The 20,804-nt window shown below is 32.0% G+C and overlaps 3 protein-coding genes across 4 annotated transcripts; all 3 read right to left on the bottom strand.

Annotated features, from left to right (window-relative positions):
- Window positions 1-5,067: 5,067 nt before the first annotated feature.
- Window positions 5,068-9,892, bottom strand: LOC119608548. Of its 2 annotated transcripts, XM_037963009.1 has the most exons (5): window positions 6,169-9,892; window positions 6,011-6,105; window positions 5,645-5,948; window positions 5,423-5,533; window positions 5,068-5,355 (listed from the first exon to the last, which is right to left on the bottom strand). In XM_037963009.1, the coding sequence occupies exons 3-5, from the start codon at window positions 5,768-5,770 to the stop codon at window positions 5,173-5,175; spliced, it is 420 nt and encodes a 139-aa protein (XP_037818937.1). In that variant the 5' UTR covers window positions 5,771-5,948; window positions 6,011-6,105; window positions 6,169-9,892; the 3' UTR covers window positions 5,068-5,172. The 2 variants fall into 2 exon arrangements, with proteins under 2 accessions (XP_037818937.1, XP_037818936.1); XM_037963008.1 differs by lacking the exons at window positions 5,068-5,355; window positions 5,423-5,533 and having other exon boundaries at window positions 5,788-5,948; window positions 6,169-6,499; window positions 7,693-9,892.
- Window positions 9,893-10,021: 129 nt separating this feature from the next.
- On the bottom strand, window positions 10,022-12,728 carry LOC119608547. The gene is made up of 6 exons (XM_037963007.1): window positions 12,380-12,728; window positions 11,955-12,315; window positions 11,029-11,120; window positions 10,666-10,966; window positions 10,496-10,606; window positions 10,022-10,436 (listed from the first exon to the last, which is right to left on the bottom strand). Exons 1-6 carry the CDS (start codon window positions 12,601-12,603, stop codon window positions 10,086-10,088), a joined length of 1,440 nt encoding a protein of 479 aa, XP_037818935.1. The 5' UTR covers window positions 12,604-12,728; the 3' UTR covers window positions 10,022-10,085.
- Window positions 12,729-17,084: 4,356 nt separating this feature from the next.
- Window positions 17,085-19,530, bottom strand: LOC119608552. Its single transcript, XM_037963014.1, has 7 exons — window positions 19,524-19,530; window positions 19,212-19,462; window positions 18,762-19,137; window positions 18,010-18,101; window positions 17,648-17,951; window positions 17,474-17,584; window positions 17,085-17,394 (listed from the first exon to the last, which is right to left on the bottom strand). The coding sequence occupies exons 2-7, from the start codon at window positions 19,433-19,435 to the stop codon at window positions 17,146-17,148; spliced, it is 1,356 nt and encodes a 451-aa protein (XP_037818942.1). The 5' UTR covers window positions 19,436-19,462; window positions 19,524-19,530; the 3' UTR covers window positions 17,085-17,145.
- Between the last annotated feature and the right edge of the window lie 1,274 nt (window positions 19,531-20,804).

Below are 20,804 nucleotides of genomic sequence, written 5' to 3'. Positions count from 1 at the left end.
AGTGGACTCACAGGATTACGGGCACAACTATACGAATTCGGACGTGTGGATTCAGACGAATGTAGAGAATGTGGAGAGGACATTAAATTTATAATGACTTAGAAAAGACTCATATAATGATTCTAAGCTGATTGTTATATTACAAAGGGGCATTATTATAAAATTAATATTGATCTTTTCCATATATGTATTTAGATACAAACTTTTGAGTGTAAATACAAAAATATGAGTGCATTTGATGATGAGTTTTTTTTTTTTTTAAATGAAATTCGATTTTTGATAACGCCCATTTCTGCAATTTGTAGAAATGATCAAGTCGACTGACAAGTCAGTCAAATTTTGAATTTAATAGACAACGGTGCTCGATAATTTAAAGCTTAACAAAGTGGTTCCTAAAAAAAAAGTTTAATTATGAGGAGCAAACTAAAAAAAAACTTTTAACATATTTTCTGACAATTAAAACGTGTGTGTTCAAATCCCTTGAAAGCCAACATTGATTTTGATTTTTATATCAAGTTGCAAAGTCAGTGCAGCTTTCTAGGATTTTAACATCGACAAATCTGAAGAAAAAATTTTGTTAAATAATTTTATAGTTGTGTTAGTTTTCAGTTCGGTTGAATAAATGATTCAAGTCCATAGGGCAAGTCCAAACGGCAGCTATTTCGGACAGTTTATAGTGATTCAACTTCTTAGTTTCGAGAATAAAAGGGCATCTTCATCGTTATGTTTTTTTAATAGCTGCTGAAGTACGCACTTTTATTCATGTTAACTTTAAGAAAATTCATCAAACGAACTTCCTAATGGGTGTTAGTCCATTCTTGTGAATTTAAATCTATGTTTTATTTTTCAAAATTGATTCGGTCTACTTTGTTTAATTCCAAGTATTTTAAAAGCTTTACAGTGATACACACCATATAAAAACGTACAAATCTGAACTGTGTACATTGTTAAGTTTTAAAAATATTTGATTCATATCAACACTTTTGGAGGATCACTGTTAACATTTACATACATAGTCCGGCATCATTGCAGAATAAATTTGTCATTTGTTGTAATACTTTCTTCGGAACTATGTATATAGTTATATTTTTATACCCTTCACCTTTGTGAGGAGGGTCGAAGTGCTTTACGTGAACACCTGTCGTGGTGGTATTTTTAACCACTGGGTGAGCTTTTGCAACAACTCACCACCGTATATGGAATTTCCGGTCCAGTATACGTGCACTTTGCTCGAGCTATCTAATCTGTCGCCATAGTAGTCCCGTTGGGGAATGACAGGTGGCATGAGTCAAGCTCAATCTAGCCTCGACAAGGGAAAAGGCAATCAATGGCTAGAGTCGATAGAAGGGGCGACCCAACATCAGTTGAAAACACCCTATTGATGTTATGAGAAATGCTCTGTCCCGTAATTGGTAGTCCGAAACACAGATCTATATTCAATTAGCCAGATTTATTTCAGTTGACACAAGGACCTACTGTGATAAGTCGAGCATGTTTAGAGTAAACTCCAATACACTCAACCATGAAGAAAATGGGTGATTTAATGATTAAGGTATTACATCTCCACAACGTCTCAACTAATTTCACCAACATTTCGACCGTCTTCCGTTCTGTCATTCCGTCATCTCCACAGATACCTCTCGTCCATCAGATACAAGTATCCAAATGGTACATTTCAAGGAAACATTCCCTCCGGGGGGGGGGTGGATAACGTGAGGCGGGTATATATAAGATTGTCATTCCATTTGTAATTTCTATAATATAATATTCCGATCCTATAAAGTATAACTATTCCGAGTCCTTATAGATAGCGGAGTCGATTTAGCCATGTGCGTCTATGCGTCTGTCTGTGTGGGACTATGTTGAAAACAGTTTTCAGAAGATCCCAGATATCTGCGAAATCTGAATCATCAATAATTCAATCAGACATGCGTTCGGGAAGAACGCCCGTAGAGCCCATAAAACCTTTTGAAATTCCTATAATATTGAACCTAGAAACATAAAATTAAACATGTAGAATCGGGAAGTAATGAGTCTTAAGTAAACGATAATTTGCAGGAAAGGATTTTTGGTACTTTTTTCGTTCTTTTACTGGTACTTTTTGGTTTTTATGCAATATGGAATCTAGAAACATATAATCAGACATACATACATATATCCTGATGTATTGAAAATCTATAAGAGTGATTTCTATGGTACCTTTCCGTTCTTCAATTTTTACTTTTTTAATATTAAACCAAATATTTTTTATTTCAAAATTGAACAAATTTGTGGAGATAGTGTCCGCTTTGTCACGCTTGTCTCTTTCCGGATCATATACAAATTTTATATATTCCCAAAGAAATCTTTTTTTTTTTTACATAAAATAAATCTTGATATCATAACTAAATTAACTAGAAGTTTACTGAGGATATTTACGTCATATTAGCCTTGGGTATGTCCGATTATAAATTTATATATGTGATATATATGATATTGCCGATTTTTGAAATCATCCCCCCATACAGAGTCTTCTTCTGGAAATGTGTAGAACCTATATATCGTCATGAAATTCCAACTTTCTGACATATAAACATAAATCCTTAAAACTTTATCGGAATCGGTTCATTTATAAACCTAGTCCTCACACTAAGCCTCAATCAAATCAATTTGCTTACTTAGTCATAATTCCACATTCGATCGGAATCGAATTCTGTGATAGGCATTTTACTTAAACTCATTTTACATAAACTCTGACATGTTTCGAGAATGAATGAGCGACTTCATCGTTTTATTTTCATAGTTGCTGAAGTACGTACTTTCATTCTCAAAATTTGTTGGAATATCCAGCATACTGATTGAATTAAAATTTATAAAAAGACAGTTTCTCGTATTTTTATACCCTCCACCACCATCAGTGGTGATAGAGGGTATATATAAGTTTGTCGTTCCGTATGTAATATCAACAACGTATATATATTCTGGGTCCTTATGAAATTCTGAGTCGATTTAGCTATGTCCGTTCTCAGAAACTATCAAAGATATTTCGATGAAATTTGTTACACATCACTTTTTTAAGACAGTGATCAATTATGTTCAAAATCTTTACAATCGCTCCAATATTTCTCATAGCCCCCATATAAAGGTATATATTCTCGGAAATTAGTTTATCATTAATAACACCCTCAAATATATCGGTATCAACACAAAATTTTGCACATGCAAATATAATATGAACTGAAATCATACTATCAACGTTTATCTCAGTCGGTCCACAATTGGTCATAGCTCCCATTAAGGTCCACTTCCGAAAATCACCTAAACGCACATATTTCATTAATAAATAAAGCTATTGTGATAAAATTCGAGTTGAATATGTTTTGTGTACATACTAATCATTCTATCAAATTTTTTATGGATCGGTCCATTATTGGTCATAACTCTCATATAAGGCCCACTTCCGAAAATCACTTAAAAACACATATTTCATTGTCAAATAAAGCTATCTTAATGAAATTCGACACAAATATGTTTTGTCTTTAAATGAATCACTATACGAAGTTTTTTTCCGGATAGGCACATAATTGGTTATAGCTCCCATATAAGGTCCACTTCCGAAAATCACTTAAACGCATATATTTCATTAAATTCTGAAGCTATAAGAATAAAATTCGACTTGAATATGTTTTGTATACATATAAATCATTCTATCGCTTTTTTCCCGGATCGGTCCATTATTGGTCATAGCTCCCATATACGTCCCACTTCCGAATCACTTAAACGTACCTATTTCATTGTCAAATAAAGTTATCTTGATAAAATTCGTCACAAGCATGTTCTGTCTTTATATCAATTACTCTACGAAATTTTTTCCGGATAGGCTTCCATATAAGGTACACTTACGAAAATCTCTTAAACACATATATTTCTTTGAATAGTAAAGCTATCGGGATAAAGTACGACTTGAATATGTTTTGTGAGCATATAAATCATTTTACGAAATTTTTTCCGGATCGGTCCATATATGGTAATAGCTTCTATATAAGGTCCACTTCAAAAAAAAATCACTTAAACGCACATATATCGTTATCAAATAAAGATATCTTGATAAAATTCGACACAAATATGTTTTGTGTACATATGAATCAATCTACGTTTTTTTTTCGGATAGGTCAGTAATTGGTCATAGCTCCTATACATATAAAGTCCACTTCCGAAAATCACCTAAACGCACATATTTCATTAATTAATAAATCTAGTAAAATTCGACTTGAATTTTTTCCTTTTCGGTCGATAATTGATCACAACTCCCATAAAAGGACCATTTCCGAAAATTACTTAAATGCACATTGACAAATAAAATTATCGGAATAAAATTCGACATAAATGTGTATTTTGTATATATAAATCATTTTACGGAATTCTTTTCCGGATCGGTCCATAGGTTGTCCTAGCTCCCATATAAGGTGTACTTCTTAAAATCGCATAATACCACTTAATTCGTTATTAAATGTTTATAAACATACGGATAAAATTCGAAATGAGTATGTTCTGTGTATAGATAAATCATAAATTTTTCTGGACCTAATTAAAATTAGTTTGACATATGCATAAATGTTAGTACCCTCAATAAGGAAACAAAAATTTTGCCAAGTTATCTAAAGATTAGATAGTTAAATGGGTTTTAGTAAAAAGTAGCTTGCTGGTGGAGGATATTTAAAATTCGGCATAGCCGAATATAGCACTCTAACTTGTTTCATCTTTTAAATGGTACTTTTTTGATCATTCAAAATCATACATATAGAATCCTGATGGAATGACAATTAATAGGAGTAAACTTTTTGGTTCTTTTTCGTTTTCAAATAAGTCTTCCTAAGGAGGTTTCACGTCTTCCTCTCCTTAGACCTCATAGAATTATAGGGGTTCTAACTATCGTTCCATTGTTCCAAATGCCTGTAGCTTTATAAAATCACTAAAATTAATAGTGAAAGTCAATCCTGAGAGGAAAATATTGAAACAGTTTGAAAAACATACAGTTTCTTTTTAAGGAATTGTATTGTAGATTAATCTTATTTAAAATCCCGAGAATTGCCAGATACAACAATTTCAATATATTTATAAAACAAGTAATTTTGAATATTAAAATTGGCCAGATTATACATATCAATTTTATCAATCTAGCTAGTTTTCCACTCAACCTGCAATAAGAACATCAATTGGAAATCCCTCTAGAAGATTATTTTTCTTAATGAAATCCGGTGAGCAACAAAACATAATGCCAGCAAATGTATAACGGAACGAGGTGTATACGTTCTTTAGCCAGGGTATGTCTGCACAGATATCGGGACAGAAAATTATACGATCCAACGAAAAGAACTAAAGATTAAAAGAAAGTTTTTAAGTTTTATTTGGTAAAAAGGTGAAAAATATTTATATTATTTACCTCTGCATATGGAGAATTGTAACCAACAATGATAAAATCTTTATTATTATCATCATTGGATCTAACATAAGACCATATATAGGCCGGTACAGTAACAATTTTCATATCAATCTGCAGTAAGTAAAAAAAATTCAAAAAAATATAAATAAGATATATTTATACGAAATACAAAGATTCTGAGGCCGAATTAACGCATACGTGTTTGTTCCCTGATTTATTTACCTCCAATTCAAGTTTTTTACTTTGCTTCTCTGTTAAATTAATCGGAAGTTCTGCTATGCCTGATGTCCCGGTATACATTTCAAATCTATTGTTGTGAGCATAGTTTTCCAAAGTATTAATAAACATTTTCCAATTTCCCAAACGTAAATTCCTTCACCATATAATATTCAAAAATGCATTATATTCCTTAAAATATTTCGCATACGAATAACCCTGAACAATGGACGACACCACGTAGTTGGCAAATGATAATAGCGGATTTAATTCATATAAATTAATAAATTGTTGTTGTAATAAATTATTACTGAAAATTTAAATTTAAATATTATATATATATATTTTTTAATGTATAAATCTCGAACTTACTTTATTACTACAGATTTGGTTGTTTTTAAAAGTTGTAAATCATCCAAAAGACCAAAAGAATTCAAACTTGGATATATAAATTCCATGTTGTTCAGCTTATATTAAAATCGGAAAATATTATATTAAAACATATTAATGTTTATATCAGACTAACTTACCATTTCTGAATAAGTTTTTCGGTTATTTTGTACTGTATAACGTATATTTTGAAGAGAAACCTTTTCCAAGTCGTAGCATATTTCAGCAAAAGATATATCACCTTTATTTATTTTCGATAATAACAATAAAGAAGTCGAATTTTTACACCAGGAATTTTTTTTTTTATTATTATATACAATATCCCAATAAGTTTGAAGGCACTCAAAATGTGGTCTATGGACTTGCATGTGCTTGTAGAATAAATTGTCTTCCTTACAAGATAATTCTAACGATTGTATTTGATTAAAATATAAGGGGTCATAAAATCCTATGAATCCATTTTCTAGTGATCTGTAAATGGTAAAAATATTATAAAAAGGGATATATAACATGTATAGAGCGATCCCCGATAAAGCTCAATATAAATCGAGTGAAGTAATTACCGGCCCAAAAACAATTAGTTTTGATGAAAAATATACTTTGTCACACCCTGTCAAACATTTTGTAGATAACCAGAGCCATCGCTTTATTTTCGCCATAATGGTGGATGAAACAAATTGCTTTAGGGCGATAATTTTCACACTTATAAGTCTCTCCCTGGGGATTGATGTTACATTAGCAATCATTCAGAATGCAAGAAATTCAACGGACGAAAACACTACTTGACATCTTTCGCCGAAGACTTGTTTATGTGAAGATTCGTTAATACCCCTTTAGGACAGTACTTGATTGCTTTTCGGCAGGCAAGTATTACTTGAGAATAATTCAGTTAAAAAATTAGCTATATCAATAGGGTCGGTTATTGCTTATTTTATTAAGAGTCGGAATTGAAGAAGTATGACCGGTAGATTTTAATGACCGGGAGAGCAACCTCCGGATCATGATACATCGATTAATAACCTCCTCCAGTACCTCTAGTCTGACGAGGATACCAATGTATCCTCGACCTTTATTTATAATTATTTGACCTGGGGTCAAACCAGAGAATTTATCTTCGTCTTGTCCCGATTATTGCAGAGGTGCCTTCGGGATGCATGTGGTTTAAACTGAAAATCGCGGGAAGAGAATGCTATTCAAAAGACTGATACAGGGTGAAATCTATATTTCGGGATAAGTTCACTGCTGTTGTCGGAAAGACAACAGATACTCCTCAGAGTAGGGTTGGTGTCAAGTGAATATGATACGGAATCAACGAAGAGGTATGGTGGCCCCACTGCTCCCTTATACCTATAATAAATGTTTCGGATGTTTTTTTTTTTTTCAATGAATGTGTCGGATAAATGCGAAGTGCTCTGGTGTTCTTTACACGTAGGTGGCTTTTTATTAAAGCACTGGACTTCTATACCGGGGAGCAGTAAGAACCTTAGTACACTGGTTCGTATAAAGCTTTTTTGTGCCTTAGTAACATGAAGATCTCGATTCTGATTAAACCAAGACTTTTGTCTAACGGCTCTCAAACTCCTTTCTCTTGGCATTAAGAATTCATATCATTCCTTTGGGCGAAATATGTATGAAAAAAAATGGATGAAATAATTCGATCTTACCCAAAATATGTCTCGCAGGAACCTGTCACACTTTCGCCATTACCAATTTCAAATTTATCATTTGTAATATTTACTTGCAGTTTAATGTTGTCTATTATCCTTTCAAATTTTGGAATTAACTGCGAATCTCCCGAAACATATACTTCACAATTACCTTGAGCGCTTGACAAATTATCGATAATTAATAATAATTTTATAATTATTAAAAGTTTTAGGTTTATTTTAAACATTTCGATTAGAGGGTTTTTAAGAAACTGAACTCAGCTTATATGTTAGAACTTACTTTTTAAAATAAAATTGTTTTTATGTATAATACCGTACACTTGGTTGATCTTCATATTGAGTTTAATATATCGAACTTTTTGATAATCGTTATGCCACATCGTCACTATAGCGTCAAGTATGATCATTCAACTGGTCTAATATTATTGGGACTAGGTGAAATCGTGAACCAATATTTGCTGTTCGAACACTAACATGCTTTCAACAGACATACGGACGTATATAGTTGGATCGTTTTAGAATCTAATAAGATCTCTAAATATGCATGTATGACAATTATGGTCTGCGAACAATATTTCCATGTGTTACATAATGGCATAAACAGTCTACCTATTTTTGTTTATAAAATTAAGAGTGTAGGGTATAAATATTATACATACAGAAAACTTTTTGATTTCTTAAGTTTTATATCTCAAAGTTTTGTACAAATAAATTTAAAAAGTATTTTTGCTTTATAAGCAATTTTATATACTTATCAGTATAAATGAGAAATTACATGTTTGTTCAAGTCACAATCGGCGTTATATTGTGAATTGGACAATTAATGTATATGAACAAAAAATATATTTTTTTTTTAAATGAGGTCTTTAACCACAGAACTTCCTAAGATTAAAATCAAATAAATTCAAACAATTAAAAATATATTTATATTCGGTTTTAACTAATTATATATACCTACCATCAAAAAATCACTATTCTTTCAGAATTTATCAATATGTCAAATAGTGAACCGATAATGATCATATCAAAACCTTATCAGTTGACAATATTTCAGCACTCCCGCTATAACTGTTTGGGTCTTAACGGAATTTCAATAGGCACACGCATATGAGTTCCTCATGGAAATTGTGAAACCATATGTGTTATAGCATAGATATCTGTGCATTAGAAGAAATAAGTTACTGATTTTTCCACCGCAAAAGAAACCGATTCTCAAAATGTTTGTCCTGTGGTCAATAAAAAGGTTAGTTTTTATGATATGATATCAATGTATCTATGACAGTGGGAGATGGAGATGACATCCGTTATAGGGAGACTTAGGGAGGCCAGTCGTAATCTTTAGGACTTTACACTGACTAATCTTGACTTAAGGACCGACAAGTCTGAATACCATTTTGACATCTTTTAATGACATTTTCCTTATGTCTGTAGACTTTACAAAGATAGACTTAGGATGCTGGTCTATGAATTGGACCGTATGTCTGTGAAGATAATTTTCTCTATCGAGGAAAGTCTGATGCTAGAACGTACTACAAAATTCCATTAGGACTTTATTGATGTTCGTAAATTTTGACCCAGAATTTTGCGGACTGAGGATTACCGATAGATACAAATGTTTCTAAGTTCGATTTGGGACAAAACTTTAAATGGCGCCATGGATAATTCGATCCCTAAATGTGCACTAGAAAAAGGGCCCAGAATCTTACAGACTTTTGTGAATTACCGATAGTTAGGAAGTTCGAGGTGAACAGAGCATTACACAGTGACTTCAATAACGCCATGAATAATTTGACATCTACGGTGTTTATTGAGAAAAAGGGCTTGATGGAATTGACTCAGACGCACATAGCATATATGTGAAGATCCTGGAAGACAGAATACTTCGAAAATAGAGGTCAAAAATCTTGATAGTATTATTCAGAATATCAATAATCCCGTTCAAAAACGTAAATTTGGTTGGATCTTCTTTGTAATGTTTTTCTGAATAATAGAACATTTAGGAATGTGAAAATCCTGGTTGATGACGATGGGACTATTATATCTGGTCTTGGTCTTAAATTTCTCCCGAGTATATCAGAGAATGATTAGGGAATCTGTATTGACATTGGACAAGATGACAGTTATAACAACATTTGGGGAGACTCTAAGGGCTGACGGAAGGACTAGAGGAGCTTTGTGCTTGGGTTCAAAAAACGAAATGTTTAAGGGAATCTTCTAACAAAAAATCGTTAGGATTCGTTCAAATACACTTAATTGTTTTAAATTTTATAAAAATGTTTAATATATTTTACAGCAAGAAATACTAAGGTCCGACAAAGACAATAACTTGTATTAAAATTCTTTTAATTGTTGATTCTTATAGAAATCGAATAAATCTTATAACAATTCTTTTAATTTTGATTCTTAATCAAATCTAATGATTCTTCTTCTAAAACTTTCAGCTCCAATAAACTTTCGGTTTGAAGTTCAATACCAGCATTCAGAGTTTGATTTGTTTCAGTTGCATTCAGTAAACTTTCGGAGGAATTCAAAATTTCTGTTATTTTTAACGCTTTCGGGGCACGTGCCATTAAAACATCCATGGGAAATCCGGTTAAATAATTTGTCTTCTGCATAAATTCCGTAGAACAGCAGAACATAATACCAGCCGTTGCATAATTAAATGATAAATGAATATCATTTAGCCAGGGTATTTCAGAGCAGATATTGGGACAGAATACAACTTCGTTAAGGCTAAAAAACTATAAGGGAAATTATATATAAAAATTGGAAAAAATATAATACACTATAGTATGCCGACCTCTGCATAGGGTGAATTATAGCCGACTATAATAAAATCTTCATTTTGATTATCGGTTGAGGTTAAATAAGACCAGATGTAAGCAGGTACGGTTTTATTTAAATAACCATTCTGAAAGATGACATTAAGCAACTGTCTCTATAAGCGTAATTCCAAATCTTCAAAATTACCTTAATTTTCAGCAAATCATAATCCAACAAATTTTTTCTAGGAATCCTAACTTCACCCGATGTTCCTGCATATAATTGAAAACTATTATTGTAGGCATAATTTTTCAAAGTGTTCATAAATAATTTCCAATTGCCCAAACGTAAATTACGCCACCAGATTGTATTTAAAATATTTACATATTCATTAAAATAATGTTCATATGAAACGCCCTGGACAATAGGTGATATTTCATAATTGGCCAAGTGAAGCCAGGGATTTGTTTTACTCATATCTGTTAATTGTAGTTGTAATTCTTTATCCCTAGAATAAAAGAAGTTTCTTTTTAATCATAATTCAAAACCACATAAAACACGATCACTTACTGAAGATCAAAATTCTTTATAGTTTTTAAGTTCCACAGATCGTCACCCAAAGACTTATACGACTTCAAATCGGTTTTTGTTATATCTCTTAGCTGAAATGAAAATAATATTCCAATAACACATTATTACATATCGATATTAATAAGATCATTGCCAAATTCTTAATACTCTTAATACTTTAATTCTTAAACCGATTTTCTGTAAAGGAAATAATTGGTGAGTAGGATAAGTTTTAGACCGTTCCTTAAGATATATCGTACAGAGATTTCAGTTCATATAAAAATATTAAATTCCATAATATTTAAGTCAGTTATGAGCGTCAAAATCACAATCTGAAAGGGACTTTAGGGTTAGGACAGTTAGGGTCAGTTAGGAAAGGATTGCTTTGAAATGCGGCATATAGATTTTGATTTACCTAAGAGTTACTAATGTCAGTTAAGCCGTTTGGACCCTATTGTTCTTTTAACAGAAACATCAAGATCGTCTTCCATAATTTTGCTCATATCTCCGTTATTAATGGGCCGATTTTGCTGATTTGAAATAGAAAATTTATCGAAGACATGTCTGTTAGACATGGGTACCGAGTCACTCTAATGTCCCTGGGAATATCAAAACGGATGAGCTAGCAAAAAATGGTTCACTAGTTGGTGTCCCACTTTTGCTTTGATTCCATGTTAAACTCGGACATGTAATGGTTTCGGGTAACACAACGGGACCATCATGTGGATCGAAGGGAGTCGGTCACTGGGCGGCTGTCTCAACAAACGTATATCTGTTAGAATTATTTGAATTCCGCAGACATCTGGATTCTTCTGAAAATTGATTTCAACAAACATACCGACAGACAGACTTGCAGACATACAGGCAAAGTTTAATCGACTCCGCTATCTATAAGGATCTAGAATATACACAAATGAAATGCTTACCATTTCCATATTAAACTTTTGTTCAGTATTGCTGACATTATATACGAGTGTGTGCAAAGACCATTTATTCAGATTAAAACAAATACCAGCCAATATATGATGATCTTGATTGGATTTTACTGCGAGTAAAAATGTTTTAGTATTCTGATTCTTATCGCACCATTCATACGTTTCATTCGCATCGTAAATGCTCCAATTTAATTTTTCACACTCCAAGATCTTTTCCTGCAATAGGGTATTATTAAAGAAAAGTTGGTTGTTTTGACACCGTAGATAAATTGTTGTTTGATTCTTTAAAACTTCTATGTACTGATTACTATAACCATAACGATCACGCCTTTGTGTATAATAAGAAATATAACTGAAAATTTATCAAGATTAAGTATAAGCTTAAGCGAATCTTAAGTTGGAATTTCGATATTTACCTAAAATTTGTACGACATACAGCCTGGATAGTTTCACCTTCATTTAATGGTATATCTTTACCATTATATGGTAATTCCACCATATATTTACCAACTATTTTCTTATAAATCGGTGAGGTTTCCGTATTGTTAGGATATTTTATTATACAATCACTTTGAACATGTATTATTTGTATAAGACATAAAATGCTAAAACACAATAAAAACTCTAATTTGAATTTCATTATTGTCTTATTTGATCAAGTAAATTTAATGATTTTTTATAGTTTCTGGCCTATTAAAAAGGAAAGCAAATAAAAGAACTATTCTTGATTAATGTCCGTAAGTCACTGAAATCTTTTTTAAAATTATCGAAGGCTTATAAATAAAAATTTCCCTATTTGCTTGTTGTGGCAAATCTTTGATAAGCTAAAAATTGATAATGAATATGAGAGTGAATATTACAACTGAAATTAATCAGCATTTCATGTTTAAAATCTGAATAGATGGATGATGTGTTGAATTAAGTGATTGGTTTGATAAGTCACTGTTAGAGTCTTTAATAAGCTCAACAAATATATTCAAATAACCGTTGCAATTCAGCATAATCTTTGTTCGTGTATTAATAAATGAATTGAAGGTAGATAGATAGATTAGATAGATAGATAGATAGATAGATAGATAGATAGATAGATAGATAGATAGATAGATAGATAGATAGATAGATAGATAGATAGATAGATAGATAGATAGATACATAGATATAGATAGATAGATAGATAGATAGATAGATAGATAGATAGATAGATAGATAGATAGATAGATAGATAGATAGATAGATAGATAGATAGATAGATAGATAGATATATAGATAGATAGATAGATAGATAGATAGTAGATAGATAGATAGATAGAATAGATATGATAGATAGATAGATAGATAGATAGATAGATAATAGATAGATCGCTCGCTCGCTACGCTTCGCTCGCTCCTGCTCAGCTCGCTCGCTCGCCTCTCGCTCGCTCGCTCGCTCGCTCGCTCGCTCGCTCGCTCGCTCGCTCGCTCGCTCGCTCGCTCGCTCGCTCGCTCGCTCCTCGCTCGCTCGCTCGCTCGCTCGCTCGCTCGCTCGCTCGCTCGCTCGCTCGCTCGCTCGCTCTCTCGCTCTCTCGCTCGCTCGCTCGCTCGCTCCTCGCTCGCTCGCTCGCTCGCTCGCTCGCTCGCTCGCTCGCTCGCTCGCTCGCTCGCTCGCTCGCTCGCTCGCTCGCTCGCTCGCTCGCTCTCCTCGCTCGCTCTCTCGCTCGCTCGCTCGCTCGCTCGCTCGCTCGCTCGCTCGCTCGCTCGCTCGCTCGCTCGCTCGCTCGCTCGCTCGCTCGCTCGCTCGCTCCTCGCTCGCTCGCTCGCTCGCTCGCTCGCTCGCTCGCTCGCTCGCTCGCTCGCTCGCTCGCTCTCTCGCTCGCTCGCTCGCTCGCTCGCTCGCTCGCTCGCTCTCTCGCTCGCGCTCTCGCTCGCTCGCTCGCTCGCTCGCTCGCTCGCTCGCTCGCTCGCTCGCTCGCTCGCTCGCTCGCTCGCTCGCTCCTAGCTCGCTCGCTCGCTCGCTCGCTCGCTTGTGCATGGACACTTTTCACCGGCCTTCATCAACCACTTGACTGATTGGAAACCTGGATTTAGTGGACGCGGCACCTCCCTTATAACGATTATATTAAATTAGAATATCGAAGAGAATATAATTGCTTGATTACTCAAATTTACTATTAATATGAATATTTACGTTAAAATTGGCTGGACTAACAATGGGTGGCATGCCACCTCTACTACGAATTTAATGCAAAAATTCGAAAATCAAGAAAAGTATTAGAGCTCAAATTTTGCTCGAACAACTTTGACATTCAAGTGAATTTTTAGAGGAAAACTGGACGACTTAGCATTAGGAGGGCATGGCACCTCCCATATGAGTTAAATAGAAAAAATTATAATAAATGGGAAACTATAAAGCTCGAATTCACAAATTTTGCACGAACAACTTTGATGTCAATGTGAACATTTAGGGGGGGAAATTGGCCGGACTAGCAGTAATGGGTGTGGTATCTCCCATATGAATTTAAAGAGGTAAAAGTGTTATATTCGGTTGAGCCGAATCTTTTATACCCACCATCAAATTATTGCCTAAATGGAATACATCCTTATAGTTAAACTTTGATATTTAAGGATCAATGCTTTTGTTATTATCGATACAATTTTCTAATCTACTATCATAGTTCTACATTAATATGAATTTATATACTTGGAAGAGGGCCTTTAATTGTGGACCATGCTCTTCCAAAGTATAAAATATAAATTTTTAAAACAAATCGTTTTTGTCCAACTGGTTTTTTGTAAGAGTGGTTATATGCGGGGTAGAGTCAATTATGGACCTATCCTCATGGGTTTATACAACAATTTCATTGCTGAATTCTGAATTTTATATCTGAAGAAAACCGTTTATGGAAGGTTGGATTAGTTATAGACCGATCCTCAACAAATCCAGTAAAAAGATTTAATTTCCTATAAAACTTGTTTATGTGGAATTTCACAGATCTACTCTTATTTTTAAGCTAGTAATGAGTGTTAAAGTCATTTTGTGAAAGGGGACCTTATTTGGGAAGTGGGGTCAATTATAGACCGAGCCTCATAAAATTTAGTGGGGAGTTATTAGCTCGTATAAAACTTGCTTATGACGAATTTCATCGCTGTATTTCTAAGACAATAATGAAAGATAAAGTTATTAACTTTTACTTATTAAGTAATCGTATTGTTTACATCACTAATTGTTACATTCGTTATCAATGTTTATATGCGAATTCTACTGAATTCTGATTTTTATATACATACATATTTAATAAAAGTAAACAAAATTTTTTTTTGTTTATTTTAAGAATCCCAATCGGTCATTTGATACCCTACAGTAATTATTAAAAAAAAATTCAAATTATACTACGAACAAATCAAAATAAACACACATATGTACATGGTTATTAACAAGTAACTATACCCTGAGTGCTTCGCTACCTTGGGGATAACATAAATCATTCCATTATATTTATATTCTATTTCTTTAAATATATAGGGCAAATACATACATACATATGTATATAACCATCCCCATCGGCACCTAAAGTGATCATCTGCTTTAAATTTCAAAACAAAACGTTTAAAATGCGAAAATGTCAAGAAAATCGGTCTATAGACAAAAAAAACATTCATATCTATATATATAAAAGAGTAGCGTTACTGACTGACTGATTCATCATCGCACAGCCCAAACGGCTGAACCTAGAATCATGCAATTTTGACAGTAGATGTGTTTTTGGTTATATAGATCCACTAAGGAGGGATTTTTGGAAATTTGTACATTTATGGGTAAAAACAAAAAAAAAAAAACGGGTAAAACAGCTTTTCTTAATTATCTTACCTAATATTAGTGATACAAGAAAAATTGTAAGTGCACCTGTATCTGCTCTTAAAATAAGCTGATGGGTGTCTGGTACTTTTTTGAAATTCGTACTTTTAATGGGTGAAAATGTGTAACAAAGGTGATTTTGGTACTTTTTTTGCCCTTCATAACTTTTCAACTAATTAACATAATAAAATTTTTATAAATATTTTGGATACATCTCCCAAAATTAGGAGATACCTGTTTCGTACTTTTTTAAAATTCAGTCCTTTTGGGGTCTAAAAGGGAGAAAACTATATTTATGGTACTTTTTTTTTGCACATTAAGAAAACTTTTTCAGTTTATTGAATTATTCCTATTAAATTACGGACTAACTCTGTAATATTTATTGTAACAAAATTTTTACTATTTCACAGGGAAAAAAAAAGTACCAAATAGGGAAAAAATGGGAAATTTAATTTTATTTAAACTCAAATTAATGCAGATTTGATTCGTTTGAGTTTTATCTGTGATATATAAATTTAAATACGGAACATTTTGTAAACTTAATTCTAGAAAAAATATATTTCTAAGCGAAAAGAGGAATTTTTTTTATTAGTACTTTCCACTAAGGTAGAATTTATTCCACTTTTGGTACTTTTTTTTTTCTTCAAATAATACTCTTTGTATGTTCCATAATATTAATTCAAAACACTTGAGAGAAGTTTTTAGTACTTTTTATGTCAATAAAATAAAATTTAACATACATGGTCTTTACTGAATAATATCCTGTACGTAGAAACTCTTTGGTACTTTTCCATTCTTCAAATTGTTAACCGGAACACATGACACACAGTCCTTATTAAATGAGAATTTATTGAGAGAGATTTTTGTACTTTTTCGTTTTTCCGATGGTACTTTTTGAAATAATAAATTTAAAATGTTGGGACCTTAGTGAATGAGAATCTACTGAAAGGGACTTTTGGTACTTTTTTATTCATCAAATTATATTTTTTGAATTGTATATAATATTGATCACAGAAACATACATTTTTTTAATTAAATGAGGTATTTTATAGTCCTTTTTTTCAAATAGTACTTTCGAAATTTTCTAAAATGTGGAAGCTAAACGAATGAAACTAAAAATATAAGCTTCTTACTAAATGCGAATTTATTCACGTGATATTGAACGTAAAAAACTGAAACATTAAAAAAATTTTTAATCAATTTTAATTTTCTATAAAAGTAAACAAAATTTTGTATGAATTTAATTTAAGTTAGGGTAGCGAAGCACCCAGGGTATGCTAGTTTGTATATATAAAGATATAGATTAATATTTATTGTTTAATTCAAATAAATAAACATATAAAAAAATATTTAATAATAAGTAGTGATATCCCAATCTATTGTTGTAGTTTCCACTTCTGTAGTTGTAGTTTCCAAATGTGAAGACAACAAAATGTCCATGGGAAATCCCTGCAAGTAATTGGTCTGTCTTATGAAATCTGTTGAACAGCAAAACATAATGCCCGCATATGCATAACGAAAGGAGGTATAAATTTCATTTAACCAAGGAATCTCTGCACAAATATCGGGGCAAAATATTACATTCTCAGTGGTGAAATACTAGATCATAAAAATATTGAATAAAAATACCAGCTAAAAGAGATAAAAATTAATTTATGTATGTATGCATCCATCCTACCTCAGCATAGGGTGAGTTATAACCAACAATAATAAATTCTTGATTCAAATTATCATACGATTTCAAATAAGTCCATATATAGGCAGGTATGGTCTCATTTTTAAAACCAAACTAAAAAAATAAAATATAAAAAAATCAAATTTCTCATCATTTAAATGCCTGCTCTATATTTACTTTCATTTCCAATCGTCTTTCTTTATGGCACTTGTCATCGGCTGGATATTCTGCTACGCCCGATGTACCGGTATATATTTCAAAACTATTAGAATAAGCATAGTTTTTCAAAGTATTTAAAAAACGTTGCCAATTACCCAAACGCAGGTTACGCCACCAAATAATATTTAATAAGTTATCATATTCTTTGAAATATTTTTTTAACATTTCATCCTGTACAATTGAAGATACTTCGTAGTTTGCTAAACTCAGCCATCTATCAGTTTTAGCCAAATTAGTTAATTTTTCCTTTAATAAAGTGCCACTATAAAATGAAATTGTTGTTATTTGTTTTTTGTTTATTTTTTTTTAAAATTTCATACCTTAAATCTGAGAGAGTGGTAAATTTTAAATTCCAAAGATTTTCATCTAAATACTCACTGGGAATCATATTGGTGGTGCGCACGTCCATTGGCTATACGATCATTAAAGTAATTTATTAAATTTAATGAATAGTTTTTGCTTATATACTCAATATTCAGATTATGGTTATGAATTTGGAAAGAATCTGTCCTCTTGGTATAATTATATATAATTTCGAAAAATTTTGCAGTTATTGACTGAACTCTAGTTTCTTAAATCCAATAATCTTTGTCGAATATATTGTCCTTATACCAGAACTTTAAAACTATTTTTTTAACAACTGGCAAACCTGGTCCGCGTTTTCGTCCCTAATTTTAACCCATATTTCCCTCCACGTACAGATCTATGAATTTCCAATTCATACGACTCTATCGGTGAAATACACATATAAATACTTCTCAAGGCCCCTGTAACATATATTTGAAATTTAATGTTATTAGTAACCGTAGTTTCCGAGTTTATTTATTGCGAAAATTACTCTTTTATTTATATAGATTATCGAACAATGATGGTCTTATATGGGAGCTATGACTAATAGTGGGCCAATTCGATATAAAAGGCGGAACTATATATACACAAAACACATTAATGACGAACTTTATTTCCATATTATCAATTAATAATGAAATTTGTCCATGTAATGATTTTCTAAAGAGGACCTTGTATGGGAGCTACGAAAAAATTTCGGTGTCAGTTAACAATATATACTAACCTGATTCAAATAATTCCGTCGTAAATTTGAAACATTATAAACTACAGTTTGCAAAGCGATTTGTTCCATATTATAACAAATTGCAGCCAATACAAAATTATCCGTAGATGGTTTGGTCGCCAATAAAAATGTACTGGAATTTTGATTATTTTGACACCAAGTGTATGGCTGCTTTGTGGAATAGATAGTCCAGTTGCGATGCATGCATGAAAATTTATTCTGAGAAAGTTCTATATTATCATAAACTAACTTGTTATTACGACATTTTAAAGTAATTGAATTCTTATTTAAAATTGATTTATCAACGACAACTTCCCTATAGCCATAATGATAATCATATGTAGAAGATCTTTCTTTCGTCTGATAGTTGATGGAACTGAAAAAATATAAAGAAAAAATTAATTTTACTATAAAAAATTTTAATTTCTTTTAACTACACAAATCATTTACTTTAAAAATGTATCACAATGTACATGTATTGTTTCACCATCATATAATTTTATAGGATTTCCATTGTAGGGTACACGTATTTTAAATTTTCCAATAACTTTTTCATATTTCGGTAAAGTATCTTCATCCGTGGGATATTGTATAACGCAATCACTTTGTATGCTGGGCAAATATGCCATCAACAATACAAAACTTATTAAATTTAATATTTTCAATTTAGACATCCTTTTGTTCGGAGCACTATAACAGAACTAATTGGAATTTTAATATCAAACTCAGACTTTTATAATTAAACAAAAAATATTCACTCACTTCGCTGTGATAACACTATCGGGCATGTTAACCGCAACTCCAAGAAATTAAATTCCAAATAAGGAATAACTCATTCACTTATCGTTATATGAACAGAAAAACATAAATACTCATTTACATATGAAATCATTAATTGTCACATTTGAAAGAGAACATGAGTTCGATGGTCAATAAAAAATTTGTTGTTTTTATTACACTCTTAATACACTCAAGCGATGGCTAGTATCAGGGTTGGCAAAATTGGTAAAATTGCACTTTTTTGGTACAATTCGATCATCAAAACTAATATGTTACACAAATGAGTTAATTTTCTTTAATTTATTTCTCTTTTGATATAATAACATAGGACAACAAATTTGTAACCCGGACTGAGTATCTGAGAAATCCGAATCTGGTCTCAGAATTTCTCCATGACATTTGAGATATCGTGTCGTAAAAACTAAACTAAACCTTTAAGCAAGCATAAAATTACAAAAACAAACTTATAAGTCTCAATGTGTCATAATTTTTCCCCATAAAAATCTTTTTGAATTATTCAAAAATCTCTTGTATTTGCTGAGATATCGTCTGATGAATTTATTGCCGGGGAATTATAATTGTTTTAAGCTTTGGGAGCGCACAACAGGCCCGATAATGGCATACTTCTTCTAACTAACTAACTAACTAACTAACTAACTACTACTAACTAACTAACTAACTAACTAACTAACTAACTAACTAACTAACTAACTACTAACTAACTAACTAACTAACTACTAACTACTAACTAACTAACTAACTAACTAACTAACTAACTAACTAACTAACTAACTAACTAACTAACTAACTAACTAACTAACTAACTAACTAACTAACTAACTAACTAACTACTAACTAACTAACTAACTAACTAACTACTAACTAACTAACTAACTAACTAACTAACTAACTAACTAACTAACTAACTAACTAACTAACTAACTAACTAACTAACTAACTAACTAACTAACTAACTACTAACTAACTAACTAACTAACTAACTAACTAACTAACTAACTAACTAACTAACTAACTACTAACTAACTAACTAACTAACTAACTAACTAACTAACTAACTAACTAACTACTAACTAACTAACTAACTAACTAACTAACTAACTAACTAACTAACTAACTAACTAACTAACTAACTAACTAACTAACTAACTAACTAACTAACTAACTAACTAACTAACTAACTAACTAACTAACTAACTAACTAACTAACTAACTAACTAACTAACTACTAACTAACTAACTAAC

Source organism: Lucilia sericata, unplaced genomic scaffold (genome assembly GCF_015586225.1).
Source record: "Lucilia sericata isolate MDLA Ls3-8-SP2 unplaced genomic scaffold, ASM1558622v1 Contig000848F_arrow, whole genome shotgun sequence".
NCBI classification, from domain to species: Eukaryota; Metazoa; Arthropoda; class Insecta; order Diptera; family Calliphoridae; genus Lucilia; species Lucilia sericata.
This window is presented reverse-complemented; position numbering and strand designations above follow the sequence as displayed.

What these genes read in the sequence shown, in the direction of transcription:
- LOC119608548 (XM_037963008.1), bottom strand. Translation starts at nt 7,922, where the DNA reads ATGTTTAAAATAAACCTAAAACTTTTAATAATTATAAAATTATTATTA. An exon ending in TCCTGCGAGACATATTTTGG is followed by an intron (nt 6,500 to 7,692) that starts GTAAGATCGAAT and finishes TACCATTTACAG; the next exon opens with ATCACTAGAAAATGGATTCA. An exon ending in ACCAAATCTGTAGTAATAAA is followed by an intron (nt 5,949 to 6,010) that starts GTAAGTTCGAGA and finishes TTAAATTTTCAG; the next exon opens with TAATAATTTATTACAACAAC.
- LOC119608547 (XM_037963007.1), bottom strand. Translation starts at nt 12,603, where the DNA reads ATGAAATTCAAATTAGAGTTTTTATTGTGTTTTAGCATTTTATGTCTT. An exon ending in AAAAGTTTAATATGGAAATG is followed by an intron (nt 11,121 to 11,954) that starts GTAAGCATTTCA and finishes TTTTCATTTCAG; the next exon opens with CTAAGAGATATAACAAAAAC. An exon ending in ATGATTTGCTGAAAATTAAG is followed by an intron (nt 10,607 to 10,665) that starts GTAATTTTGAAG and finishes GTCATCTTTCAG; the next exon opens with AATGGTTATTTAAATAAAAC.
- LOC119608552 (XM_037963014.1), bottom strand. Translation starts at nt 19,435, where the DNA reads ATGTCTAAATTGAAAATATTAAATTTAATAAGTTTTGTATTGTTGATG. An exon ending in ACCACTCTCTCAGATTTAAG is followed by an intron (nt 17,952 to 18,009) that starts GTATGAAATTTT and finishes TTCATTTTATAG; the next exon opens with TGGCACTTTATTAAAGGAAA. An exon ending in ATAACTCACCCTATGCTGAG is followed by an intron (nt 17,395 to 17,473) that starts GTAGGATGGATG and finishes TTTATGATCTAG; the next exon opens with TATTTCACCACTGAGAATGT.